Genomic DNA, 19,313 nt, shown 5'->3' on the forward strand with positions numbered 1-19,313 from the left:
TTTTGTTTTGTTTTTTTTTTTTTTTTTCTTTTCCTGGAAAGCTGCTCCTTAAACACAATTCACATTGGTTGTTTTTTTTTAAAAGGACTATCCTCTGTTTTGCAGCGCTGGATTTTGAAGGGGCAGAGCCTCCCCCCAGCTCCGGTCCTCCGCCCCCACCCCCTTCTGTTGCTGCTTTAAAGAGCTGCGCTTATAGGGATTTTGCAGCTCTCCGTGTGTTATTAGAAAACGTGTGGCTGGGACGGTTAAAATGGGAGTGCTACTGTATGCAAGAGCAATGTTCACTGTAAGCAATCCAAGGAAATCCTGCCAAGGCAGTATATGAACAGCAGCCAAACAAAACACAGGCGCCTTTCCAGTGAAAACCAGCACACTTCTGCAAATAGAGGAAAAATTGACTTTCTGATTTGGAGTGTTTCTACAACTAAGAAGAATTACTACAGTGATTGTTCTAAAAATATTTTTCGGCAGCACATTCTCAAAGGGGTTGGGATGCTTAGCATTGTTTAATTATGCTTCTCTTAGGTGATCAATCTGGATTGTATGGAAATAAAAAAGGAAGTTTTTAGCATCGTCTTTTAAGCCAACCTTGGTATTGTTTTCTGCAGTGTTATAGTGGCATAAACCACCACCTATTAAAGGAGCAAAATTAGTATTTTTATCTTTGCACTTCAGGAAGTATGATTGGAGGTTCATCTTTTGCAACTTCATAGTCATAGACTGCGATTTAATTGCTTAATGTAGAGCAACCCCCGAGATACCTGCGTAACTGATGCGTTTTATTTTTCATCGAAAGTATTTTATACCTTCCTCCTTCCCTTTCCCCCCCTCTTGCCCCCTATATTTAGCCTTTTAATGCTTCTCGTTTTGCTTCTTTGTTCACCCAGTCTGGGATTTTCCTTTACTGGACTTTTGAGTCCTGTAGGAACCTTTTAGTGTAAGACGTGTCTGCAGACATCCTGGCATTCAAAAAAATTTCCATAATGATGGAAAATGAATGGGATTCCACAAATTTGTTTATTGCCAAGAATAAATATGTTATTTTAAAAAAATCCTTTTGCTACTTTCAGCTACATTTTTTTCAAAGAATTCTTAGTAACGGAGTTTAAGAATGCAGTCAGTTTATGTAAAGTGAGCTAAAGAAATAGGATAGATCTACCGAGAATTATTATTATCCTTTTTTACTTCCAAAAACCACCATAATATCAGCATAAGGAAAAGAAACAGAATTGTCAGGGATTAATTTCAGTTTATGTATTTCTCCTATTTCAACTGTTTTTCTTTTAACTAAAGATACTTTATGAGATATGTCTCCATTTATTCCTCTAAAATATTTACAGCTGGGTTCTTTAGGCTTATAGCTGCTGTGAACTCAGTTCTCTTTTAACTACACCACCACAAACCAGATTTATCCCTACATTGAAGACAGTGTCTTGAGACTAACAAATCCCAGTGTGGAAGAAGACCCTCATCCAGAGCCCGTTGAAGCCAGTGGAAAGATTCGTACTGACTTTGGTGGGCTTTGTATTGGGATATTAAACAGTCATTTCCTTTTCTTCTTTTGAATTTAGCTCCCCATACCCAGGGTGAAATACTCTCTACTTAACAAATCTTAAAGTTGCCCTAATTTATGAAATCGACTTGTGCTGTTATTTCCCGTTCAGGCAAAACTTCCAGTAGGATGAAACTGTTGTATCCGCTTCTCCCAAGATTAAGTCGTGTTTTTGAAGGTCTAGTCCGAATAGCTGCGGAAGGATGGACCTCTGCCCTGTACTCAGCCCCCTGCCTCCTTTGTGCATAGTGCTGTATTAATAGCCAGTCTTACAAAGAGCAAATTATATATAAATATGTATTTGTGTATATATACACACACGCGCGCGCGCGCACACATACACACATATATCCATATAAAATTAAAAGAAAGCTTGAAAATGTGAGCATTTCTGCCTTCAGTGTGAGGGATAGCATCCGCTGTGTTCAAATTAGGACATGGGAGTTGTGGCATATGCCGTGTCAAGGCACAGCAGCGCAGTTCTGTATCTTTAAATGTTGATGCGTAACAGTGAAACCAGGTGAGATCTGGCCCCAGGTGCTGGCTGCTGCATGCATTGCTGAACAATTTTTAAAGGATGCAGATTGGGTGGTTGGAGGAGGAAAAAAGTAGGTCTTTTCCCAAATAGATTTTTTTTTTTTTTTTTTTTTTTTTTGTGAAATGTGTTGTAGGTTTAATGCAATGATTAAAAAAAAAAAAAGGTCGACTTAAGCTTTCTACATTCTTCTAATAGCGGCTCGGTATAATCCAGTCCTGACCTGGCTCCCCCTGATGTGCAGTGCTAGTTGTCATGGAGCCCCAATTATGCCAAACTGGGGGAAGCTTGTGCTGAGACCACGAAACTCATTTCACTGGTGACTGTACACGAATGCTAAATTAAAGAGTCCTTCGCAGCATTTCTGTGAAGGGAGAGCTTGGACGCTGAAGAGGTGCTCCGAGGACTGCTTCTGCTTTCCCTGTCTGCACATCAAGAGCCTACACGGCTTGAAACAGAGCCCCACAGCGAAGTTTTTTTCCTTCGTTCCTTTCAATGTAAATCCGGTTTTGAATCCTTTTACCTTCAAGTCCATAGGTTCAAATTCGGTGGTCACCAGAGATGTGGCATCAAGGTAAATTTGCAGCTAATTTGGATAGCGGCCCACGCTGAAGGTGCGTGGCTTCTAAACCTAATTAGAGGTGTAGTTTGTTGCAGGCAAAAATTATTGATACACAAGGAAGGTTTTATTCGGAGACATCTGTAGGTTGGCAGCTGTGCCAGCCATGCCTGTTCTTCTGCGTAACGGAAGCCGCGCAGCCGGGAGTAGCAGTGTTTTGGTGACAAGTGTGGAGAATATTGGTTGAATTGCACTATGAAAATATTTTCATTATTTTATTATTACCGTTCTGCAGGCGGATTTGAGATGCGTGCCTGCCTGTGTCTGCGTGCGCGAGCGGATGAGGTAGAGAGGGAGGGCTGTTATTATTATTATTATATATTTTTTTTTAATCACCCCTCCTTAGCATTTTGTACATATCAGCATTCTAGCTGAGCGATTTGCTAATTGCACTGGAAGACCCACTTTAAATTCAGGAATACTGAAACTTTGAAACTGTAACATTTTGACTGGCGAGAATGACCAGTCTTCTTTTCTCTTTCGCAGTGAGCTAGTTGAAGGAAGCTGGCATTGTCGCAGAGTGAAAGCTCTGCAGAAGTGCCGCAGGTTTTTCATATGGAAATGTGAAATAATGGGGTGATTAAATAGAGCTGTATATTAAAGTACATCTGACATTAGAATTAGCATAATGTGCTCTAGCCCTAGGCTGAGTACTTTATTTGCCATCTGCGTCGGACCAAAATCCCCTGGGGAAGCGCTAAAATATTCTGAATAAACTCAGCCCGAGTTCTTATTGAGAGTAAAATACCATTTGTGGCACGTCGTATTGATTCGTCTTAATTGCGGTGCAGAAAAGAACATTCAGTTGCTGATGACTTTTGTACTCTGTGACAAGTCGGCTGGAGTTATTCTAACACTGCAGTTGGTTAACCTGAACAGACTGTCGTGCTCAGAGAAGGAGAAAACCTTATCTTCAGTAGCATAAACTACAGTATCATCTCCCGGCTTTACTCCTTTCTATCTCGCTGCAGCATCCTTTTTTCTTTTCTTTTTCACGATATTCCCTGAAAACTGCAGCCAACGAACTGAAGGGGAAATGGGGCTTCGCTGAATCAGTCCAAGAAAATTCACGTTCTTACCTAGTTATTCTCCCCAGTCTCCCTCCCCACACTTCCACCCCCACGTCTTCTTAAAAAAAATCCAGAAACATCTGACCAGCTTTCATCTAAGGGAGTGAAAATCAGTGGAACTTGTCCTTGAGGATCCATCTCCGGAACCATTAGTTCAAGAGATTTATTATGTATATTTTGTAAAAAGCTGTGGCTTCTCCTGTGCACAAGCCCACAGTCTTAGTTGGTTATAATGGTTTGATTTTTGTCAACTCTCCACTCAAATAGGTTGCTGAATACCTTTGAAAAAGTGCTTATAACATGCATAAAAGATAAATATTTCATCTGAAGGAAAATACTTTGATGCTCCATGCAATTCTGTAACATTCATAAGGTCCAGTTTTTACCCTATAATTGCCTATCATTATACACAATTTACATATTCAAACATTCTCTACAAACCTTAGTCTAGCATGTTTTTATTACAAATTCAGATCAAGGGAATAACCTTTAACTTCAGAGACAAATGAGACAAATTTACAAGTGCATGTCTGCTGTTTTCTTGTGTTTTATAAATCCCTGCAGACCCGAACACTTTTGCTATAACGCCACTCAGAACAATATACATATATTACTACTTGTTTGTAGTGCTTCGGTAATGAGTCCCCTTTGTATTAGATAACCTATATAATTCAGCATCTAGGCCCTCCATAACGTCAATTATCTCCTCATAGCTAAATGTACATTCCATTAAAACAAGATTTACAGCCTTTATAATACTTCTTAGGATTGAATGTGGAGATTTTGTGGATTTAAAGAAGCAGAGATGGGAGTTAGCATTTGTTAAAGACGCAATGAATTAAAACAAAAACGCTATTTCATTTACTAACTATGAATAGGCACCTAATACCCTTAAGAAATAGTTGTAGTAAAACAGACTGAAGTACTCCTGGGGAAAAAACAGGAAAATTTGTTTTCACCCTTTGGCTTTTTTTATTGTTTCCTAATTTACTCTTTATTTTTCCATTATATGACATGGACAGTTTCCTTTACGTATCCTCCTTTAAGTTCCTATTCAGATTACTGAGAATTCTCGCTTGTAAGATGAGAAAATGGCACCTTAGAAAAGTCTGTGGGGGAAAAAAAAAAAAAAAAAATCCCAGCCCTTGCCAGTTTTCAAACAAAACTACTTGCAGGAAACCGATTTAAAGGGAAGCTGCTGGCATATTTCATATGTTGTAGAAAAGACTGACATTATTTCAAATGCATTTGAATACCTTATGCAAAGAAAAGGCCTAAAAGTGTCCTTGAGCAGTACAAGGGTTTTTCATGAATGCTGTAAATGGGATCCTATATATTAAACCACCAGCCACGAGTAGTCCTATGGTCTTTTCATCTTAGGAGCGGGTACATTTCCCCCCTCCCCCCCCCCTCCCATATTACATTCCTCATTTTCACTGATAGTTTTCACCGTTTTGTACAACAGGTTTGTAAAGCATCCTTTCAATCTGCTAGCTGATGTCTAGGCTCAGAGGAACTAACTAAAAGACACAAAGCTGTTTAGATGCTAAAGGTGGAGTCAATTGAAACTTGTATCACAAAGGGCTAATTTAAAAGTTAACTCATTCACTATTGATCTTTTAATATTGATTTTCCTGTTTGCTCCTTACTTTTCACACTTCTCCCTTTCTCTGCGTTATAAATTGCCTTTGTATTTTAGAATTTAACACCAATTAGAAGAAGGCGTTGAGAGATGACAAACATGTTTTTTATCTTCCATTTTCATAGTGCTTCTGGGTCAAAAACCCCATGTCGTGAGTTCCAATTTTTGCTGAGCATTTTCTTTTCTTTTTCTGTGCTAAGTAAGAGCACTTCTTATACTTCTGCAGGCTGAACATTAACTTCCAGTAAGCCACAAACTCTTTTAAGGAATGAGAAATTGGACATCCAGAAGGAAGTCGCCCAAAATGACTATTGACATTTTATACCTAAAAATATAATATTGCCATTTTGTAATGCACTAGAAATTAAACTGAGCCGTGCATTTGGCTCATTTATGTGAATCTGGAAGTACAGATCTGAGGTATGATTAAGTCGCACAGAAAATGGGACTATTGAACACAAGCTGCATCTTCAGCCAAAGGTCGCCTGTGTCCATTAAGAAGCAGGAAGCATCTGTTTGCGTTATGCATGGCTGTAGTCTGCCTGCAGTCTCCTTGTTTGTAAGTAGAAATGCCAGAGAGGACATATAAAGTGCTTCTGGGGAACGTTTAATGAAAAAAAAGTAATCACAACTTGGTATATTCATATAAGCCTAGTTAAGATCCTTGTTTGTGATAACCTGGTATAGCTTATCTAGAAAAATTCGAAGGCTGCAGTGGTGGTCATCGGAGCTACTTTGAATTCATAGCAGGGTGATTCAAATCAGAGTTTGGCTAAAGAGCATGATTTTAAGGTATCAGATTGCTATCTCTAAATCTTTCAAGGATTCATGCTCTTTGTTCTTGGAATTATGAAGGGATTGGCTGTAGACAGCATGAGAGTCTGACTTCTCGACTGTGTGATTGGTAATTAATCTGTTGGGTTTTCCACTCACATGATAAAATAGTTCATTTGACAAAAAAGATATTTATCATTACAAGAATGATAATTCCTATAAACAGACAATTTGCAGTACTGCCTAATAGAAAAGGAACACTGCTGAAAAGCAAAAATGGCTTCAGAAAAATAAAATGGGATCCCAAAAGTGGGGCAGCATTTAATCCACCAAAGACCGCGTTTGGCAGTTGGCTTTAGCATAGAAAGAATTAGTAGCACGTTACTAATAGTAGTGTAATATTAATATATTTCAATATTGGTGTCAACCAGTGTTATTGTAGATCTTTTGCAACAGGTAGAAAATGCTCTCGAGAATATTCTCATCGCTAATTAAAATCAGTGCTGGGAGTGAGAGGGTCTTGTGGGGTTTGTCGGTTTTCTTGGCATAAAGCTTCTTGCATAATCTCTGTAGAGAATGTGCAATCTCACTAGTCAAGGTAGAAACAGGATGGAGAAAGCTGTAAACCAGGCAGGCAGTGTGTGGGAGAAGAATATTGCATGAAGTCGTGATTTTTCTTCTGTTTGAAGATGGCACCGGGGGAGATAGGCTATTCAAGAGGCAAGGTAGAAAAAGAGAACAGGGCCTAGTATGGGAGGAAACGATTCTGTTACTGAGAAGTAACACTTCTCGCTTACTTCTCCTCCTTTCTTCAGACACCCTTATTTTTCCATCCACCTCTTAAAAACATTTCATTTTTGTTTCCTTGTCACATTCTTTCCTTTCACCGACCTCATTCTGAGCTTCCCCATTTCCAGATGATGACAGGCTCTGTGGCCCCTCGTGCTTGGGCTCTTGCACCTAAACCTGCATCTCCTCTTCTTGTCCGAGATGCACTTCAGGTCGGCTGAGCTTTACGAGAGAGAGTGGCTGTTTATCTGAGTGGAGAATTGGAGGTGCTTAGGTTGTGAGACTGCAGGCATCTTCCTAGGTCATAAAACACCAACTTTAGTTGCCAGTTGATGCTTACTTGATGAATTCTTGGTGATGGTCCTCGTCACACTCAGCAGGATGTGCTGCAAGACTCTCTCGAGCCCTTTCTACAAGGCAGAGTAGGGATGGATGCACTGTCTTAGCTCTGGGGATGGATGGAGCAGTTGCGCTTGTTTTACATCTTCGGCTCATGTTGCCATCAAAAGAAAATTAAAATGAAGAGAGGTATAAAGAGAAATGGTTCCTTTGGGTTTGGTGTTTAAAAGTACTGACTGGCATTGGACTGGCAGTGGTGATCCTCATCCAGGTTTGGACCCTCCTTCACACTTCTGTCTTTTTTATTGAGACTCTCCGTTCCTCTGAAGACGTAGCAGCGCTTCCAGACACTCCAGGGAGTATAGGGAGGGTAAAACTCTTGATATTGGGTGTGTTCAGCCTATGTTTATTCAATCATAAACATATATAAGTAAATGTTCTTGCGAACTTGGATAATTCAGAGTGGTAACATGGCTTAAAAAACCTTTTTGGCAGAAATACCTGTTTAGACATATTTTTGCATACCCAGTCAAGCAACGGGTATGAACCGATATAGTTCACACTGCAGATCCACACTGCAGACACCTGGAAAATATTTGGCCTTTGTCTAGGTGACCCGTCAAACCACATATAACCGTGTATTTTCTTCACTATGAAACACTAAATCTTTCCAGTATTTAATGCCCTTCTCTTTAATGTCAGCTGGTCTTATAAGGAGACTTGTTAAACTAGTGTTCTCAATTATGGCATTTTAATTTAATAATAATTCAATTAAAGGTGTGTTTTTTATGGAGCATCCACGCTACCTTTATTGGTATTATTAGAGTAACCATCATAATAACAAGGAGTAATTATTTAAATGCTCATTAAAAATCAAGTGGTGGAGAAGAGAGTAACATTGGTGGAAAGATTGCAGGAACCTGATACATGTCTGTTCCTGAGCGCTACAATAAAAGGTGTCCTTTCTTTCAAGCTTGCAAGTTTCTACTTTTCCTGAACTTCTAAAGGTGCAGTAAAGCAGCATTAAAATTCCTTAACATTTTTATTGCTTGCTGTTGTAACTTTGTAAAGGGAACCAGAAACATTATCTGGAAAGTATTGCTAGAGGTAAAGAATGGCAGTGGTTATGCGTACCTGACTGCAGGTCCTCACTGCAGTCCTGGCAGGGGTTATGGGTGGGGGATTAAAAAGGGGGGAGCTCATTCTCTGTTCGAGCTAATGGAATTATTCAGGCACGCTGAGGGGAGGAATCGTAAGGCACTGGATGTCACTGTAGCCCAGCAGAAAATAATGAATTCTCAACAGTTCTTATCTCACACTGATTATTGTTTGATGGTATCCAGAATAACTGGGGATATTTGCAGGGAAATTTCTCTCCAGGGCAAAGGCACTCAGCGTTCAGGGTATATAGGAAGTCATGTACCGACTGGGCAAGGAAGATCTGCGTATTGCTAAATGATACAGGTCAGGCTGCAGAGGACAGATAAGTGGGGGGATTCAGGCTGCCTGGAGCAGGGGGGGGGAATGAATGTCCACAGACCCACGCTACTCTTGTTCTGGGCTGGGCAAACCCACCTGGCTTTTCTCACTGCCCCCTGTAAGGGCAGAATTTGGGAGGCAGGATCCGCATTTAACTTGGGTTTGTGGCGTTCATGAAAGAGAAAAAAGCTCGTTATTGCTTTGACATTTTGAACGGAACATAATCTGTCACGCAGTAATGGAGGGAACTCATTTTTGTATTTCTGGAAAAGACCATCTTTTGTCACAGTAAGCAGAAAAGGCAGGAGTGTTCAGTAAGTTTATAGTTTATAATTACCTGTTTAGGAAGAAGATACTAGACAGATTTTTAATCTACCAGATAAAAACATAACAAGATCTAACGGTTGGCAGTTGAACTCAGTAATCTGAATTGGAAAGAAGACAGATTTTTAATACTGAGGATAGTCAACCATTGCTACAGGCTACTCCAGTACACAGTGAATTCTCTCTCGCTTGGCATTTCCAAATCAAGTTGAAAGAAGGGGGTGCTAAAAGACATGAAGTGGTTCAGCTGCAAGTCACTGGGCTGGATGATATCTGTATGTGAGGTGCAAACCAAATTGCTTCCTATATTTTTCACGTGCATGTAGGTAGGGCAAAATATTATGATCTTAAATTGCAGGAAGAAAGATTTAGATTAGGCATTTGGGGAACCTTCATGATGGTAAAGGAGAGGTGGAATGAGGTAGACTTTGGGAAGGTTGTAGGCTCTCCATCTGGCCTTTGAAGTGGGTAATGGCGCATCTGCTGTAGATACAAATAGATGCATAGGTATGGACATCCCTTGGGTCAGGAATGGGACAAGAGTACCCCTTAAGGTTTACCCCAGTCCACTTGTTTTTTAATTTCACAGTCCTCCTCGCTTGCAAATCAATATTTCTGAACCTCTGCACCTGTGTCTCCGTAGGATCCAGCCCTGCAAACCTGTCTCATGTCTGAGCTCCAGTGGCAGTATTTGTTTGGCTTTAGTGCATCCTTGAAGCTACTATTGACTGCTCAGGGCTCGTGGCCTGGATGTCTCACCTCAATACGTACACTGCATTTACCAACCAACGTAAAGATAAAAAATTATACTTGAGCCATCACCCCCCAAAATCCTGCCTGGTTACAGACTGTAGGGTTGAATCCATGTGCAATTCATTGAACAGTATTAATGAAGTCTTGGCTTGTGCTTAACTCTAAGCACATGAATAATTTCATCACTATCCAACAGAGCACTTCAGCCTATGCTTAAGTTTCACTGATGTTGATTACTCACATGCTCAAAGTCAAGCACATGCTAAAGTGATAAAGACTGCATATGGCAAAGCCTATATAGCTAGTTGTCATAAAGTGGGTATTTAGACAGACTTCAGTGCAGGTGGCAAGGGATTAAGATCGCCATATATCAAAAGTAGCCTTATAACAAAGAGTTTTATAGTGTAGGTGCACTGCATTATTAAATATAAGGATCATTCTCGAGCAATACATGGCTGTTTCTGGGCATGTTTAAAATATTTAGCAAGTTTTTGAATATAAAAATGTTCGGAGTGGATCTTCAAAGACTTTTTGACATTGTTCTGTTCTTAAAAGTGAGCATCTACACTGCTCAGGGCAACTTCTAGGCAAGATAACCATGAAGTGATAATATGGAAATGAACATTTTATTTTATTTTTTTTTTCATTTTTTTTTTTTTTTTCAAACGGGGAGTCTGGGGAGAGTATTTGAGGGCTGTGAAAGTTAAAATATATGTATACACAGGCACGAACACACGTGAAGCAGTCAGAGACCGGTAGTCAGGTAGCCTGCAGTCAATTTTGCCGTCGTGTCGGGGTTTCCTGAAGAGGAGCGTTAAGGAGCGTAAAAGCTAAACAAAACAAAAAGGAAGAGAAGACTGTTTTATGACTGCTAGCTTGTAAATCTTAGATCACTAATAGCACTAATTTGCTCTGTTTGAAAGAAAACTAAAAAGGAAGGGGATTTACTTTCCTCACTTGAATTTCACGGAGATGAAGTTTTGGAGAACAAAACAAAACAAACCATCTCAGTTCCATGTAACATGTAGTAGCAAGCATCCAGCCAGCTGCCATTTTGAGGGTAATTTTTTTAATCAGCCATTTCGGTTTTAGATTGGCCTTGATCCTCAGCCTGCTCAGGAATTTTTCTCCTTACGTATGTGCCTTTGCTGAAGTAAACGTGTTGCTGTTGTCGTCGTCGTCATCTAATACACAGCTGCTTTCTTCCTCCTGGCAGCTCTTGAGCTAAGCAAGGAGAACGCAGGCACACTCTCACACACTTTATTTTTTTAACGAAAAAAAAAAAAAAACAACCCCACAACAAAAAAGAATGCATGCTGTGACTTTAAAAAAGAAAGAATTGAACAGCTGTGGGTAATAAATCGATTAATTAGAGTGGATAAAATGAAGGTGAAGGGTGCAGAGCACTCTTTAATTTGAAGATATATGACCTTGTAAGATGCTGCACTTCATTTGCTATTAGATCACACTTCAGAAGGGGCTTTATTAAAATCTATTCTAGGGTGAGCTGAGGTAAAACATATTGTTAAAAAAGCTTTTGACAGAGTACGTTATATACTTTAGTCTGCTTCAGTGATTTCTGTCACTTTTTATACTACACATGTTGCCGCTCAAGAAAAGTTAAAGGTCTAGACATTTTCATCATATTTTTGTAAGAAACAGAAATTTAAATATTTGAAGTAATAATGGGAGCATTTACTGTTGCTTTGGCTGCAGAGCTGACATAAAACTCCCTAACTGCCTCGGCGCTGAGGAGATTTTTAAGGGATAATGTATCGGTTCCTTTCTGTGTTTGTATGTGGCTTTCATTAATGTCAATAGCAGTTACGGGCACTTTTTCCAAGCTGAGTACAGTCCCCAGATTTGTGGGGTTTTTTCCAATAGCGGTTGTTAGAGATTAATCAAAGCAGGCGGGTCTGTCCCGTCGGACGCAGCGCGCAGGGCTGGGGCATGGGGGCCGCCTCAGCCGGGCAGAAAGGCTCGCCGTGCCGTGTCGTGGGTGGTTTTTTCTTGGCTGTGGAGAGCCGGCTTCTCCAAAATCGGGGTCTGAAGCTGCTCTCCGCAGCAATAGCCCTACTAAATCAATAGGAGCGTGAGGAGCTGCGCCGCATTTATCACCTTCCTTTGTAAATAAGTCTCAACCTGATAGATGCTCTTCCCTTTACGCTTTTATGGATGTGCGTTAGGTGATAAGATTAGATAGACTGACAGGCTGATAGGTAGGCAGATAATCTTCCAGCCTCCTTGTCTAAGGTTTTGTAGGTTTTGTTAGCAGCAGCCGTTCCTGCAACAGCCAGAAGAGGGGAATTTAGTCAGCAGCAATCCTGCCTCATCTCCTGTGCCCGCATTTAAATTTTTTTTCTTTTTTTTTTTTTTTTTTTTTGACTGCTGTGAGTCAGGCCTCTTTACAGAAGTAGTTTTGATAATACGATGCTGTTCGCCTTATAAACTCTTTCATTTTCAAGCTCAAGCAACAGGCTTTTGTGAATCGCGGTTCCCCCCCCCCCCCCCCCCTCCGTTTAGAAAGGGGTTGTGTAGTTCAGCTCAGGATCTGAGCTCCTGCGGAGAGGCTGGGAGCCGGCTTCGACAGGGTCATTATGCAGATACGGGGCAGGCGGGAAGTTTGGTTCAGGTTTTGAACTTTTAGGAAGTTTAGTGCCTGTAGGTGCAGCAGGGCCATCGCTAGCCAAAATAACGTGCTTTCGTAAACAAACAAACAAGAAAGTAGTTTTAGATTTTCCAAAACGGGTAGTTGTTTTTTCCGGAAACCTCCCCCTCGTTTAAAAATAACAAACAAAACCCAACCAAATCCTGGATCATGGTTTTCAAGTTGACACATATTTATGAATTTATCAGAGTCTTGCAGAGGCATTGAAAAAAGGGGGGGGAGGGGGAAGTGCTTTTTGAAGATAGTACATAGTTTATATTGTGCCCAGGACTGGAATTTTCTAGCGAGCAAAATTACGACTGTAGCTCAGACTTGTCCACACCTGTCCTTTATGTAAAGCTGAATCAAGGTTAAAGGAATGCTTTCCACCTTTATGCAGTTGTTCAAAGAGGCTAGAAAGGCAAACAGAGCAACGTTTTTGGCTCCGGTGAGCATTTCTGCATTGGAGGGCAGGCTCAGGCTCAGAAATTCTTGGGACCCAGTTCAAGCACGGCCCGACATTTGTTACTGTTAATTGCAACTGTGCTGTCGGCTTTGATTACCGGATGTTTCATTTGAGTGGCTTCTTGGTGTTTTGGCAAAAAGAATGTCAAAGTGGTTTATGCAAGGGTATGTTTTCCAAGCTCCCGTTGACTTGAATAGGACTTGTGCAGCTAAATACCTACACAGTATTTTAAAAATGGAAATGCTGGCATGACTGAAGCACGTATAAATTAAATTCAGCAAGATCTCAGGGGACTGCTGCATGAATTATATAAAAATATAAAATGAAAGAGTGAAAATGACACTGAAGCTCCTTGCAGGTGCCTTGCAAAACCTACCACACTGCGTTTTCCTTGGTTTTCGGCTGTAGTCGTAACTCCCTCGAAACAAATTCCTGTTTGTGGAAGAAACACGTGAAAGGATTTGGATCCTTATGCATCATAAAGGAAGGTTTTATTTGCAGGTTAGAGGATATAACCGTATATAGCACCGATGCGTATGTGTGATATTTGTCATGCATGTTAAGTGAATAAGTGTGGTGAGTAAATGTGCTGTTCAACAATTTATATCAGTCAATACATTGCAATTAAGTCCTTCTTTCAGAAATGCCAAGGAGGAAATGTGTTAGCAAAATAAAGCGCATGCCAACTGTATTTAAATGTTCTCCGCCGTATTATTTTTTGAGTGTTCTTTTTGTTTTTCTTCTATAGGTAAAGATGAGCCTTCAAGCTATATTTGCACAACATGCAAGCAGCCTTTTAATAGCGCTTGGTTCTTGCTTCAGCATGCCCAGAACACACATGGATTCCGCATCTACCTGGAAACAAGCCCTTCAAACAGTTCCCTTACTCCACGCATCACCATCCCTCCTCCTCTGGGACCGGAGACTGTTGCACAGTCCCCGTTGATGAATTTCCTTGGAGACAACAACCCTTTCAATCTTTTGCGGATGACAGGACCCATCTTGCGTGAACACCCTGGCTTTGGTGAGGGTCGGCTCCCAAACACGCCTCCGCTCTTCAGCCCACCGCCTCGTCATCATCTGGATCCACATCGCCTTAGTGCCGAAGAAATGGGGTTAGTTGCCCAGCATCCCAGTGCCTTTGACAGAGTTATGCGTTTAAACCCCATGGCAATTGAGTCCCCAGCGATGGATTTCTCCAGAAGGCTTCGAGAGCTGGCAGGAAACAGTTCCACCCCTCCGCCAGTCTCGCCCAGTCGCACCAACCCTATGCATCGCCTGTTGAATCCTTTCCAGCCGAGTCCTAAATCACCTTTTTTGAGCACCCCACCACTGCCCCCCATGCCCCCCAGCAGCACTACGCCTCCCCAGCCTCAGGCCAAGAGCAAGTCCTGTGAATTTTGTGGGAAAACATTCAAGTTCCAGAGTAACCTTATCGTGCACCGGCGCAGCCACACAGGAGAAAAGCCCTACAAGTGTCAGCTCTGTGACCACGCTTGCTCCCAGGCCAGCAAGCTAAAACGCCACATGAAAACGCATATGCATAAAGCTGGCTCCATGACGGGCAGGTCAGACGATGGACTGTCCACCACTAGTTCCCCCGAGCCGGGCACAAGCGAGCTTACTGGAGAGGGACTGAAATCCAGTGAGGCAGATTTCAGGAACGAGAGCGATCCTTCCCTGGGCCATGACAATGAAGAAGAGGAAGAGGAGGAGGAGGAGGAAGAGGAGCTTGAAAATGAGAGCCGGCCGGAGTCGAGCTTCAGCATGGACTCGGAGCTGAGTCGTAACCGAGAAAACGGCTCCAAGTCGCTGCCGGACGAGAAATCCCTCGTCCTGGGAAAAGTCATCGAGAATGTAAGTCTAGGTGCCATCCAGCAATATAACGACATGCTAGCTGAAAAACAGAAGAGGAGTAGCTTCATGAAAAGGTCCTCTGACCAGCGAGACTTGTGTCCTCGAGACCTCTGTCAGAGAGATCCAGGCGACGAAGACTCAGTGGTAGGAGAGCTGGACCGCACTGAGGAAGGGACGGTCAACGGAAGAAACTTTGGCCCGGGCGAACCCTTCCCAAACTTGTTCCCCCGCAAGCCAACGCCTATCACGAGCCCCAGCTTAAACAATTCCTCTAAAAGAATAAAGGTAGAGAAAGATTTGGACTTGCCACCAGCAACGATAATACCTTCCGAAAACGTTTACTCCCAGTGGCTGGTAGGGTACGCAGCATCGCGGCACTTCATGAAGGATCCGTTCCTCGGATTCACAGACTCCCGACAATCCCCCTTCGCGACCTCTTCCGAGCACTCGTCGGAGAACGGGAGCCTGCGTTTCTCCACCCCGCCGGGGGACATGCTGGACGGGGGGCTCTCAGGGCGCAGCGGCACGGCGAGCGGAGGCAGCACCCCTCACATCAGCGGTCCCGGCCCCGGGCGACCCAGTTCGAAGGAAGGGCGCAGGAGCGATACATGTGAGTACTGTGGCAAGGTCTTTAAGAACTGCAGCAATTTGACGGTGCACCGTCGGAGCCACACTGGAGAGCGGCCTTACAAATGCGAGCTCTGCAACTATGCATGTGCCCAGAGCAGTAAGCTGACGCGCCATATGAAAACGCATGGCCAGATAGGGAAGGAGGTCTACCGCTGCGACATTTGCCAGATGCCCTTCAGTGTTTACAGCACCCTGGAGAAACACATGAAAAAGTGGCATGGAGAACATTTGCTGACAAATGACGTCAAAATTGAGCAGGCAGAAAGAAGCTAAGGCCCCCCCCCCCTCCTCCCCCCGCCCCCCGCCCCCGCTAGGTTAAATTTCAGGGGTCTAGGTAACATTTTATTTGTACAGTTTAACTATTGCCAACTGAGAAAAGATGACCTAACTTGCCTCCGTAAACATAACTTAGCATAACTATGGTAGGTGCCAGACTTTGGCACTTAAAATATAACCTGTGTCTACAAAGTTCTATTAAACCCGAGGGTTGATTAAGGCAGTAAAAATTGTGGAGCCTTTTAACTGTGCAATAATTTCTGTATTTATTGGGTTTTTGTAATTTTTTGGCATGTGCAGGTACTTTTTTTTATTCTTTCTGTTTAAATTTCTTTTAAAATTTTGTTGGGTATCCCTTTTTAATTTTACCCAGTCGTAGCCTGAGATTACTTGCATTGTAGGAGAGAAACATATCTTTTTAAATTATAATTTTTGGGCCGCTGCTTTGTTGAAATTTAAGCTAAGCGTGTGTAATTTCTTGTGAAGAAGCCAACATTTGAACAGAAATCTATCTTTTTTTCTTTCTTTCTTTTTTTTCCTTTCCTCTTCTTAAAATACCTTGAAGATTAGGGAAAACAAAATTGTACAGCGGATAACAATCTTTAAAATTAGCACTTTCTTTTGGAATTGGATTGAATATGTAGCACTGACAATGTTGCTGACGATAGAGGCCTTTTTGAGATGGATTTCATCACTGAAGTTACGGCAACAAAAAAAGACATAGGTGCAGAAGGTAGCTACATTCAAAACCCAGAAACGTTCTTTATTCTGCATTACTGTCGGATAGTTTCTTCTTGTTGTTAAAAGCTATGGCAACATAATGGTGCCATTTTGTCACTTTTTGGGGTGTCTTTCCCTCCCTCTTCCCCTCCTGCCACTCTTCCCGGAGACAGTAAAAGTACACGTTGAGTATTGTAATATTCTTTTCAAACCTTGGAGCAGCCGAATGCCATCTTTTTTTTTTTTTTTCTTTTTAAACTGCAAAATCGTAAATCTGAGTTCAGGACATCTACTTTAGTCCAGATTTGCTGTAGTTAAGATAATTACTAGAGGATGAGAAAGTGTGAATTTCTCAATGAAAAGCTTCAACTCGTAGGCATTTGGTTTATGGATGGGAATATTAGAACTATATTATATGATGTACAGTGATGTTATTATAAGGAAGAGAAAAACAAATTCTAGTTGATTTACCTGTCTTGGCAAGATTCTGCTCCTACGGAAGTCGCTAAAAGTTTCCCCCTTGACTTAATTAGGAACAGAACGGAATTGTATGCAGAGAAAAGCATTACAACAGAAAAAAGTAAAGAAAAATGCACCTGCTCTACTTTCAAATTCCAAATTTTTTAAAGCCTTTTATGACTAATATTAACAAACGGTGGACAATTATGGTTAGAGATTTTAATTATGTTGACCCGCACTTTAAAGCTTTTGTTCGTGGTTAAGAGAAAAATGGCTTCTCAACAAGAAATTACATCATATTCTTCTACTTGGCCCAAAGGTGGGTTAAACTGTAAGGGAACAGCTGAGATTAAGTGTCAGTGTTGCTAAGCATGGCATTCACAATACTGGCACTATAAAGAAAAATAAATAAAAATAATTTATTGGACAGTTTTTCTACTGCCATTCAATTTGACATGAGTGCCTTGAAAACTGATCTTCCTATTTGAGTCTCTTGAGACAAATGCAAAACGTTTTTGTGAAATGAAAAGACTTTTAAAAAAAAAAAAGTAAAACAAGAAAAGTACATTCTTTAGAAAAAAAGAGCCACACTTACTTAAAAAAAAAAATTACTGGTTGAAGATAGTGGACATGAAAATGCCATAAGACCCAATCAAATGAAGATGTATACCCAGCACAACTTCGGACATCCATTAGCTGAATTATTCTCAGCCTTTTTTTTTTTTTCAGGACAACGCTGCTTAGGAAATGGAATGGAAATGATTTACTGCTGAATTAAAACTCAAATGACACAAATTACAAGTTGTTATCATTGAATGAGAAAAAACAATTCAGGAACAACGGCTAATTTTTTTAAAAGTTAAATTTAGTGCACTCTGTCTTAAAATACGTTTACAGTATTGAATACATACAAGGGTAAAAAAGAAATTGTGTGTATGTGTGTTTGAGCAATCTTTTTTTTTTCAAAGTTTGCTTAATAGGTTATTAAAAAAATGCCATAATGGCCATGTGTATATTGTTTTCTTTTGGTGACGGGGTTTTAGTATATATTATATATATTAAAATTTCTTGATTACTGTAAAAGTGGACCAGTATTTGTAATAATGGAGAATGCCTGGGCATTTTACAAAACCAGAAAGAAAAAAAAAAAAAAAACTTTTCTTTTTTCCTTGAAAATGTTGCAGTAAAATTTAAATGGTGGGTCTATAAATTTGTTCTTGTCACTGTAACTGTAAAGTCTTGAGTTTTAGTAAATTTTTTTCTGCCTTGGGTGTTGAATTTTTATTTCAAAAAATGTATAGAATCCTGTACTGGGGATTAAAAGGTGATTGCTACACCATGTAGAAAAAGTATGTAGAAAAAAGTGCTTAATATTGTTATTGCTTTGCAGAAAAAAAAATCACGTTTCTGACCTGTACCTATTTTTCTCTTTTTTTCTCCCCTTCCCCCATTCCCTTCCCCTTCTGGAATGGATATTGATATTGGTTGATTCATATGATGTAGGCACTTGCTGTATTTTTACTGAAGCTTGTAATTTTTTAACTGTACGCTTGTCCTTTTAAAGGGATTTAATGTACCTTTTTGTTAGTGAATTTGGAAATAAAAATAAAAACAAACAAACAGGCTGCCATAATATATTTTTTTAATTTGGCAGGATAAAATATTGCAAAAATAAAAAAAAATTTGTATGTGAAGTCCTTATTGTACAGGAAAAAAGGGGGTTGTTAGACGACCTTTGAGTAAAAGAAACAAAACAAAATAATTAAGTGCTTTTTTATTTTTAATTTTTTTGTTGTTGTTGTTCACAAATAATTTTAGTTGTATATATATTTTTTTTTGTCAGAAATGGCCTACAAAAAAGTGCTGTTCCCACAGGGCTCTAAATAACTTCAAAGTTGCCTGGACCCCTTGCATCAAGGTTTTTTTACCAGGTATGGTTGAACCAGGCTGGATGGTTATTGCCTATTCGCGTGAAATGAAATTCACTTCCCGTAAAGGTGTCTGGGGTGACATCCCACAGCTTCCCCACAGATTCGAGAGAGAGAGAGGAGATTTCCCCTCCCACCCCCCCACCCCCCCCTCCCCTTCCAAACGAGAAGCTGCCCAACGCATCTTCCCTCTCCCGGCCACCCCCTCCTCACTGCTCCCCGCACCCTGCCACCGCCCTCTGGAAGAAAGTCGTTGTACGGGCAAACAGTGAGAGCTGTTGCATCCACTTTGACATCACATGGTAAAACGGGCTGCTGTTGGTACAGCTGTAACCGGGTTGAAGTAAAATTGGTCCAGGCACGGCCCTCCTCTTCCCTGTCAGAACAGGACCTACTCCGTGTACAGGTCTTGCCAGTCCATGTTATTAGCTGCTTTGCTGCTGTTCACTCCTAA

The 19,313-nt window shown here is 41.0% G+C and overlaps 1 protein-coding gene across 1 annotated transcript in view; it reads left to right on the forward strand.

Moving 5' to 3' along the window:
• BCL11B (BCL11 transcription factor B) overlaps positions 1-15,749 on the forward strand; it is a gene marked incomplete at its 3' end in the record, with an annotated part of 77,920 nt that extends 62,171 nt beyond the window's left edge. The window contains exon 2 of the mRNA XM_082485599.1: positions 13,738-15,749. Coding sequence (XP_082341725.1) covers positions 13,738-15,749 — 2,012 coding nt within the window. The remainder of the gene's footprint in view (positions 1-13,737) is intronic.
• Between the last annotated feature and the right edge of the window lie 3,564 nt (positions 15,750-19,313).

This window comes from Vanellus vanellus (assembly GCF_965231255.1).
Source record: "Vanellus vanellus genome assembly, chromosome: 6".
NCBI lineage: Eukaryota > Metazoa > Chordata > Aves > Charadriiformes > Charadriidae > Vanellus > Vanellus vanellus.